Source organism: Salmo salar, chromosome 02 (assembly GCF_965601325.2).
Source record: "Salmo salar chromosome 02, fSalSal1, whole genome shotgun sequence".
Lineage (NCBI taxonomy): Eukaryota > Metazoa > Chordata > Actinopteri > Salmoniformes > Salmonidae > Salmo > Salmo salar.
This window is the reverse complement of record NC_138292.1, coordinates 64,272,782-64,283,075: the sequence shown is the minus strand read 5'-3', so window position 1 is coordinate 64,283,075 and position 10,294 is coordinate 64,272,782. Positions and strand designations below refer to the sequence as shown.

The 10,294-nt window shown below is 47.7% G+C and overlaps 1 protein-coding gene across 1 annotated transcript; it reads right to left on the bottom strand.

Annotated features, from left to right (window-relative positions):
- Positions 1 to 4,206: 4,206 nt before the first annotated feature.
- Positions 4,207 to 8,775, bottom strand: LOC106599202 (uncharacterized). The gene is made up of 4 exons (XM_014190319.3): positions 8,676 to 8,775; positions 8,528 to 8,580; positions 4,312 to 8,440; positions 4,207 to 4,231 (listed from the first exon to the last, which is right to left on the bottom strand). Exons 1-4 carry the CDS (start codon positions 8,696 to 8,698, stop codon positions 4,222 to 4,224), a joined length of 4,215 nt encoding a protein of 1,404 aa, XP_014045794.3. The 5' UTR covers positions 8,699 to 8,775; the 3' UTR covers positions 4,207 to 4,221.
- Between the last annotated feature and the right edge of the window lie 1,519 nt (positions 8,776 to 10,294).

Here is a 10,294-nt window from a genome sequence, read left to right as displayed (position 1 = left end):
GACCAGTGAAATATACCTGCTGGAGCGCGTGCTAAGGGTGGGTGTTGCTATGGTGACCAGTGAGTTGAGACAAGGCGGAGCTATACCTAGCAAAGACTTATAGATGACCTGGAGCCAGTGGGTTTGGCGACGAATATGTAGCGAGGACCAGCCAATGAGAGCACACAGGTCACAGTGGTGGGTAGTATATGGGGCTTTGGTGACAAAACGGATGGCACTGTGATAGACTGCATCCAATTTGCTGAGTAGAGTGTTGGAGGCTATTTTGTAAATGACATCACCGAAGTCAAGGATCGGTAGGATAGTCAGTTTTATGAGGGCATGTTTGGCAGCATGAGTGAAGGAGGCTTTGTTGACATTCTATAGTCTGTTCAAGAATATCTTTGTTAATTGATAGGTTAAACCGTTCCAGGCATTGTAAAGTTCAAGTACGCTGAATCCATTTTTTAAGACCCTGTGGTACGATATATGGACTTGCAGGAGGAATGAGCTATAGGTTAAAAATCTATTGACGCTCATGTGAATCAGTATAGGTAACAAAGAAATCAATAAATTTAAGCTAAACATATCAGGTTTTTGAATGGGCTGCATCTTAATCCACTTTATCCGCCTGCCCATGTCGCCCTTCCGCATCTGGTGCACCTGAGCTACAGCGGAGTTTGTCAGACCATGTGACATAACAGAAATCCATCTTCTCACGAAAGCATCTGTGGCATCTGAACGGTTTGGCCTACAAACTATTATGACCACTATGGAAAGGGGAGACTCACGAATATGGTTCCGTTTTGCTCTACGACCCCAACAAGTTTCACGGACTCATCTGAACGTAACCCATACAAACTAATGGAAGTATGGAGGTAGTTGTGTCAACACACATAAAGGGTTAAATATGTGCCATCACCTAGATATTGGACAGACTTCAAAACTTTGCCATTTATAGAAAGGTGTTATTCAATGTGTTTCTGTGGGCAGCAAAGGCTAAATTCTATATTTTATCAAAACATTGTGATAAAATGTTGATACCTAAAGTGTCCCAAAAATGTATACAGCTAATTGATCATGGTATGAACGTTTAAAACAATTCCTTATGTTAGCTTAGTACTCTCCCTAAGGCTCAGACTGCGGTTGAAGAATACGTCTGGATTGTCAACACCGTGTACAATGCATGCCTACATAACTACATCTAAAGTGCACTACATGACCAACATTTTGTGGACAGCAGCTTGTTGAACATCTCATTTCAAAATCATGGGCATTAATATAGAGTTTGCTCCCCCCCAATTGCAGCTATAAAAGCCTCCACTCTTCTGGGAAGGCGTTCCACTAGATGTTTGAACATTGCTGCGGGAACTTCCTTCCATTTAGCCGCAACAGCATTAATGAGGTCAGAAACTGATGTTGATTGATTAGGCCTGGCTCGCAGTCGGCGTTCCAATTCATCCCAAAGGTGTTCGATAGGGTTGAGGTCAAGGCTATTTGCAGGCCCGTGAAATTCTTCCACACCAATCTCAAACCGTTTCTGTATGGACCTTGCGTTGTGCACAGGGGCATTGTCATGCTGAAACAGCAAAGGGCCTTCCCCCCAAACTGTTGCCACAGTTGGAACCACAGAATTGTCTAGAATGTTATTGAGACTGAGCTCTTCAGTAAGGCTGCATGCAAGGCTGTGTGCTCGATTTTATACGCTGATGAGGCCAAAATAGCCGAATCCAGTAATTTGAAGGGGTGTCAACATACACAAAATAGGACCATGAGGAAGGTCTGACATTTCGCCACTTGACAACACTAACGTAGAGCCAATATTTGAATTTGAACAACCAGTAGCAAATGTAAACACCAGATATTTGAAAACTGAGCCACATTCCCTTTTACTACAACCTGCACTGGCAACCCACATCATATGTTTGAAATCAGCAAGCACAGTGGGCACAGGAGAACCCTCAGTATGTATTTCAATGACACATTTTTATTTATTCAATCATGCAAGAGTACCGGCAACTTCCTGGTCAAAACAAAAGCATGACTAAAACCTGAAAGAAATTAAAACAGTGTCAGCAACAGAATCTTATTTAATCAATTTGACATTAAAAGTCTTACCATCAGCTTCTAAAGGATGACTCCACCATTAGATTTTCCTGTTGGCCCATACATGGTTAGTAAAAAGGACTTCAAATACAGAAAGCAAAGTTAAGATAAGATCAGATTAAAGTTGTACGTTACCTTGTAGGATCCTTTACTAGTGGCGGGTATGTGCTTGGTTCAAATATGCCAACATCACTGTCATTGGGAGCATTTCAACTGTCAACAGGCATAATCAGTCAACAGGAACTGTAGGAACGGATTGGGACTGTTCAACGATGCTGGCCTGAGAGCTACCAGAACCACCATCTTTAGTACTTTCGTAGTGTTTCTGCTGAGACATGGGGCCAGTTGCTTCTGGGGCATTTGGGCTGGATGGCAGACTTGCTGAGGCATGGCAGTCAGTTGCTTCTGCTGCTGGGGCATTGGAGCTGGATACCACACTAGCGGAGGCTGCTTAGGATCAGCGTCCAGCTGCTTTTGCATCGGAGCTGGATGCCGCACTTGCTGGGGCATAGGGGCCGGTTGATTCTGCTGCTTGGGAATTTGGGCTGGATGCCACACTTGCTTCTGCTGCTGAGGCATGGCAGTCGGTTGTTTCTGCTGCATTCAAGCTGGACGCCACACTTGCTAAGGCATGGCGGTCGGTTGCGTCTGCCGCCGAGGCTCAGTGGCCGGTTGCTTTTTTTTGCTGGGGCATTTAAACCAGATGTCACACTTGTGGCACGGCAGTCGGTTGCTTCTGCTGCTGGAGCTGGATGCCACACTTGTTGGGGATTGGGGGCCGGTTGATTCTGCGGCATTTGAGCCAGCCAGTTCCTGCACCACTCGGGGCATAGGAGCTGGTCCCTTTTGTTGCTTTAGAATAGGAGCTGGTGTCTTTATATCAATAATTACCTAGGAGCCAAGACATTTCTGCATAGTAAAATGCCATCATTTATTAAAGTTATTGGCACTATACAAAGTGTTATTTTAACTGAATTACTTTGTGTAGCACAAACACCTTTAGCTGGAGCATAGCAGGTTATCCCTCCAATTAACAGGCAACAAATCCAAGGAATATTAAAAATGTATCCTTGTCAGTTAACAGCTACCTGTAAAACCTGGAACAAAAAGGGAAACAAACTAGAGCTATACAACTCACCTCAAGTAGTTCAAAAGTCACAGCCCTTTTTCAAATCCACACCTCAATATGAAAAACTAATGGTAGCCAGAAGCATTAAGGAGATCTTCCTAATTGTAGCTGCTCATCTTTGTTGCTGCACCTTATAAAGGAATCCTAGACCCTGCCAGCCACTGAACTTCACTTCCATTGGCCCAATTGAGATTAGGTGCGCTATACTTCATTCAGCTGGTGTGCTGGAGGGTTTGCACATCATGGACCCATCCGATGGTTTTATAGAGGGAAATCTAACTATCCACTGCACTGGGTGAGCTTAAATCAAGTGCACCTTTTAATGCCAGGGGCTGTTGCAGGTGCAACCTCAGTGGTCCGGTAGAAATGTGTTGTGCATAAAGGCTGCAGACACATTGAGATTGTGTCAAATTAAATGAAGTAGTCTGGGGTTGAAGTGTCCAAAATAACATTTGAGCCATCACCTAGATATGGGACAGACACCTAAACTGATTTGACTTTGCCATATGGGCTATAGTATAAGGCCAAATGCAAGTTTAAAACTAAAAGGTCACTCAATTCTAATGCCAAATGAGCCATCTAAAAACAATTCCCTATACATTAGCTTACTCACCAATGCATGCCTACAGCTGAAGTATGAACATGAGGAATGTCTGACAAGTCACCCCTTGACAGATGTTCTTATGTAGACCCAAGCTATTATATTGAACAACCAGTAGCAAATGTGAAAAGATTAGAAAAGCAAAGAATTAACTTAACAGCAGTCATTTTTACTACAGACCACCTGTTCTCAATTAGCAAGCAATGGACACAAGAATCATTATTTCAAAGAGACAAAACATTTTTGAAAATAAAATTGTTTATTGATTCCATCACGCTTGAGCACCAGCAACTTCCTGGTCGAAACAAAAGCAGAAAGAAATGCAAACAGTGTCAGCAACACAGAATGTTAAGTAACCAATGTCAAAAACAATTCTCACCAGTAGAGCTTCTAGAGGATGACTCCGTTACATTTCCCTGTTGATAAACACATGGTTAGTACACAGAACTTCAAAGTCAGAGAGCAAAGTTAAGAGAAGGTTAAAGTTAACCATTACCTTGCAGAATCCTTCACTAGTGGTGGATGCATGCTTGGTGCACCAATGCCAACATAACTGTCCTTGGGAGCATTTCCACTGTCAACAGGCATAGCCTCCCTAGGAGTGTAGCGGGTTTGGGAGAAGACAGTTCTGCCCTTCTCGTAGTGCGATTTGGAACTGTAGGAATAGATTGGGATGACACCCAACTGTTCAACAATGCTGGCCTGAGAGCTACCAGAGACACCATCTTCAGTGCTTTCGTAGTGCTTCTGCTGAGACATTGGGGCAAGTTGCTTCTGGGGCATTTGAGCTACATGCCATAATTGCTGAGGCACGGGGGTCAGTTGCTTCTGCGGTAGAGGCATGGAGGCCAGTTGCTGCTGGGACATTTGAGCTGGATACCACACTTGCTTGGGTATGGCGGTTGGTTTCTCCTGCAGAAGAGGCATGGAGGCCGGTTGCTTCTGCTGCTGGGGAAATTGAGCTGGATGCCACACTTGCTGATGTGTCTGAGGCATGGCGGTCAGTTCAATTTGCTGCTGAGGTTCAGTTGCTTCTGCTGCTGAGGCATTTGAACTGGATGCCACACTCTGATGTCCCTGCGGCATGGCGGTCAGTGCAGCGACTTGTTGCTTCTGGACCATTTTAGCTGGATACCACACGTCGTGAGGCTGCTGGGGCATAGGGGCCGGTTGCTTCTGCGCCAGATGCCATACTTGCTGAAGCATGGCAGCCGGTTGCTTATGCTGCTGGGGAATTTGAGTTGTTTGCCACAGTTGGGGTATGGCGGTCAGTTCCTTCTGCGGTAGATGCATAGGGGCTGGTTGCTTCTGCTCCGGGGGAAATTGATCTGGATGCCACACTTGCTGAGGTGGCTGGGGCATTGCGGTCAGTTCAATTTGCTGCTGAGGTTCAGCGGCCGATTGCTTCTGCAGCTGGGGCTTTTGAGCTGGATACCATGCTTGCTGGGGCATGGCAGTATGTTGCTTCTGCAGCATTTGAGCTGGATGCAACACTTGCGGCGGCATGGTGGCCGGTTGCTTCTGCGGCAGATGCATTGGGGCTGGTTGATTCTGCAGCATGGTGGCCAGTTGTTTCTGCTGCTGGAGCATTTGAGCTCGATACCACGTTAGCTCGGGCATGGAGGTCAGTTGTGTCTGCAGCATTTGAGCTGGATGCCACCCTTGCTGGGGCACGGCGGTCGGTTGCTTCTGCGGCAGAGGCATGGAGGCCAGATGCTTCTGGGGCATTTGAGCTGGATACCTAACTTGCTGGGGTATAGTGGCCTGTTGCTTCTGCTGCTGAGGCTCAGCAGTCGGTTGCTGCTGAGGCTCAGCAGTCGGTTGCTGCTGAGGCTCAGCAGTCGGTTGCTGCTGAGGCTCAGCAGTCGGTTGCTGCTGAGGCATTTGAGCTGAATACCACACTTGCTGAGGTTGCTGGGGTATGGCGGTCAGTTCCTTCTGCGGTAAAGGCATTGGGGCTGGTTGCTTCTGGGGAAATTTAGCTGGAGTCCACACTTCCTGGGCCAAGGTGGTCGATTGCTTCTGCTGCCGAGGTTCAGTGGGTGATTGCTTCTGGGGCATTTGAGCTGGATGCCACTCTTGCTGAGGCATGGCGGTCATTTCCTTCTGCCGCCGAGTTGCAGAGGCTTGTTGCTTCTGGACCATTTTAGCTGGATACCACACATCATGAGGCTGCTGGGGCATGGGGGCCGCTTGCCACACTTGCTGAAGCGTGGCAGCCGGTTGCTTATGCTGCTGGGGCATTTGAGCCGATTGCCACAGTTGTGGTGGAATGGCGGTCAGTTCCTTCTGCGGTTGACGCATAGGGACTGGTTGATTCTGGGGCTTTTGAGCTGGATACCACACATACTGGTGCATGGCAGTCAGTTGCTTCAGCAGCATTTGAGCTGGATGCAACACTTGCTGAGTTACGGCGGCCGGTTCCTTCTGCTGCTGAGGTTCAGTAGCTGGTTGCTTTTGCTGCTGGGGAAATTGATCTGGATGCCACACTTGCTGAGGTGGCTGGGGCATTGCGGTCAGTTCAATTTGCTGCTGAGGTTCAGCGGCTAATTGCTTCTGCAGCTGGGGCTTTTGAGCTGGATACCATGCTTGCAGGGGCATGGCGGTCAGTTGTGTCTGCAGCATTTGAGCTGGATGCCACCCTTGCTGGGGCACGGCGGTCGGTTGCTTCTGCGGCAGAGGCATGGAGGCCAGATGCTTCTGGGGCATTTGAGCTGGATACCTAACTTGCTGGGGTATAGTGGCCTGTTGCTTCTGCTGCTGAGGCTCAGCCGTCGGTTGCTGCTGAGGCTCAGCCGTCGGTTGCTGCTGAGGCTCAGCCGTCGGTTGCTGCTGAGGCTCAGCCGTCGGTTGCTGCTGAGGCTCAGCCGTCGGTTGCTGCTGAGGCTCAGCCGTCGGTTGCTGCTGAGGCTCAGCCGTCGGTTGCTGCTGAGGCTCAGCCGTCGGTTGCTGCTGAGGCTCAGCCGTCGGTTGCTGCTGAGGCTCAGCCGTCGGTTGCTGCTGAGGCTCAGCCGTCGGTTGCTGCTGAGGCTCAGCCGTCGGTTGCTGCTGAGGCTCAGCCGTCGGTTGCTGCTGAGGCTCAGCCGTCGGTTGCTGCTGAGGCATTTGAGCTGAATACCACACTTGCTGAGGTTGCTGGGGTATGGCGGTCAGTTCCTTCTGCGGTAAAGGCATTGGGGCTGGTTGCTTCTGGGGAAATTTAGCTGGAGTCCACACTTCCTGGGCCAAGGTGGTCGATTGCTTCTGCTGCCGAGGTTCAGTGGGTGATTGCTTCTGGGGCATTTGAGCTGGATGCCACTCTTGCTGAGGCATGGCGGTCATTTCCTTCTGCCGCCGAGTTGCATAGGCTTGTTGCTTCTGGACCATTTTAGCTGGATACCACACATCATGAGGCTGCTGGGGCATGGGGGCCGCTTGCCACACTTGCTGAAGCGTGGCAGCCGGTTGCTTATGCTGCTGGGGCATTTGAGCCGATTGCCACAGTTGTGGTGGAATGGCGGTCAGTTCCTTCTGCGGTTGACGCATAGGGACTGGTTGATTCTGGGGCTTTTGAGCTGGATACCACACTTGCTGGGGCATGGCAGTCAGTTGCTTCAGCAGCATTTGAGCTGGATGCAACACTTGCTGAGTTACGGCGGCCGGTTCCTTCTGCTGCTGAAGTTCAGTAGCTGGTTGCTTTTGCTGCTGGGGAAATTGAGCTGGATGCCACACTTGCTGATGTGCCTGCGGCATGGCGGTCAGTGCAGCGACTTGTTGCTTCTGGACCATTTTAGCTGGATACCACACGTCGTGAGGCTGCTGGGGCATAGGGGCCGGTTGCTTCTGCGCCAGATGCCACACTTGCTGAGGTTGCTGGGGTATGGCGGTCAGTTCCTTCTGCGGTAAAGGCATTGGGGCTGGTTGCTTCTGCTCCTGGGGAAATTTAGCTGGATGCATCACTTGCTGAGGTGGCTGGGGCATGGCAGTCGGTTCAATTTTCTGCCGAGTTTCAGCAGCCGGTTGCTTCTGCTGCTGGGTACATTGAGCTGGAGTCCACACTTCCTGGGCCAAGGCGGTCGATTGCTTCTGGGGCATTTGAGCTGGATACCACACTTGCTGGGGCATGGCAGTCAGTTGCTTCAGCAGCATTTGAGCTGGATGCCACACTTGCTGGGGCATGGCGGCCGGTTGCTTCTGCGGCATTGGGGCTGGATACCATGCTTGCTGTGGCATAGCTGTTGGTTGTTTCTGCGGTATAGGCATTGGAGCCAGTTGCTTCTGGGGCATGGTGGTCAGTTCCTTCTGCTGCTGAGGACCAGTAGCTGGTTGCTTTTGCTGCTGGGGAATTTGAACTGGATACCACACTTGCTGAGGTAGCTGGGGTATGGAGGCCTGTTCCTTCTGATGCTGAAGTTCAGTAGCTGGTTGCTTCTGGGGCATTTGAGCTGGATACCACGTTTTCTGAGGTGCCTGGGGCATGGGGACCAGTTGTTTTTGCAGGATGGCAGCCGGATGTTTCTGTTGCCCTTCGGTCAGCTGCGCTTGCATTTGAGCTGTTGGAGAGCTGTAATTACCATATCCTTTAGACCCAAGTGAGCCTGCATAGAGCCATGCTGCATCAGACCCTAGTGCAGGATACCCATCACCTAGGTTAGAAAAAGTAAAGTATAATGCCAGCCTTTGAAGTTACTGGAACCGCAACTGTTATTTGAAATTAATGTGTAGAAACTCACTTGATGTAGAACAGGTTATCCCTCCAATTAGCAGGCAACAAAGCCAAGAAACTCTTTAAAAAAAAAAGAAAGTCTGTTATAAACATAGTTACCTGTAACACCTGAAGGACAAGGGAAACAAACTAGATCAATACTTTTAAAAACCTACCTGAAAGCGATTCCAATCATCATGTCCACTTTTGCACTTCAAAACCTCCCCAGTAATCAGAACTAATGGTCAGTATAAGCCCTAGCATAATAACCCTTTTGCTGTATCTGGCAGGCTTTTGGTTGCTCCTTTTAAACAAATCCCCAGACCCTTCTAATGTCATTGGCTAATTAAGGACAGCTGTAAACCCATGAACTACATTTGATTCCTAATTCCAAATTGACCCCTAAATCCTACACCCTGGCCTAAACACTCCTGTGAATCAGAAATGATTGAATAGGTATAAGCAATATGGCCACAATTGCATCCAGCCTATCAGAAGGCAAAGTGAAGCAATTACCATATTGCTATAACCTATCTGATCGTTTCAAATGCCCATAAGTGACTAAGTGGTAGGTGTAGGGGCTAGGGGTTGATTTGGAATTCAGAAATGTACTCAGGTGTGGTTGATCCTCTAATTGAGTTCCTGACAGGTGTGACAGCCCTTACTCTAAAGCACGCTTCAAACTCATTACACGGAGGGCCGAGTGTCTGTGGGTTTTCGCTCCTTCCTTGTACTTGATTGCTGAATTAGAGCCACTAATTACTCCCCTCACCTACAGTAGTTGTCTAGGTCTTAATTGAAAGGAAAAAACTAAAACCTACAGACACTAGGCCCTCCATGGAATGAGTTTGACAACCCTGCTCTCAAGTAGGAAACACATTTTGTCTTGGCACTTCATTGATCGGGTTTAAATTATTGCTTGTACAAAATTCACTTGGTTCATTTGAAGTTTAGAGGCTAAATGAGCAGTTAGGCACAATTTTTTTTACACATGCCTTCTTTTAAACAGTGTGTTTCATTCAGCATAGGAAGAGTAGATGGTTAACAAGTTTCAGGTGTACATAGCGCATCATCTTGGACAAATTCTGAATTCAGACAGACGCCAATTAAACACTCACATTATGCAAACACACCACACACATATGCTTTTGATGATTTGAGTCTTTAATTTTTCAGACACAAACATATAGTAGGGCTCATTTGAATGGTAATGCTAAAGCAACTGACTGTAGACCAAAGTCAAGAAGTAAAGTCAGGAAAGGTGCATCTGCCACAACCCAAAATTCGGATACTAATGTTATTTTCCAACAGCAAGGCTCAGATCACCATGGCAGTGTTGTCATTGTTTATAAAAGGTTTCCTTTATAATGTCAAAAAAACATGTCTCCAACACCCACTCACAAACTGAAATAATTTGTGTGTACATTATACAATCAATAAATGAGAGAGAGCCTCAATCACGTCATTCATTTATGCACTGTAGGCTACACATTAACTGCAGCAAATTGGTTCCTGTTTCAGTCATGTTTTTGTTTGCATGGGTCAATCAAAAACACTAATGGCGGATGAATCAGAATTAGTTGGGTAACATAGATAATTAAGATGTTTTATTTGCATAATATGCTCATGTGAGATACTTGTCATATGTGAATGCATCTGTTAAACCATGTGGAGGGATGGCGTGATTAATGGGGAACCAATTACTTGTCTCCACAATGTCTGTGCGCAAGTCACTCCCTCCTTTGGCATTGGGGGAAGGTGTATGGCAGTGTCTGGACCATTGTATGTCCTCTCT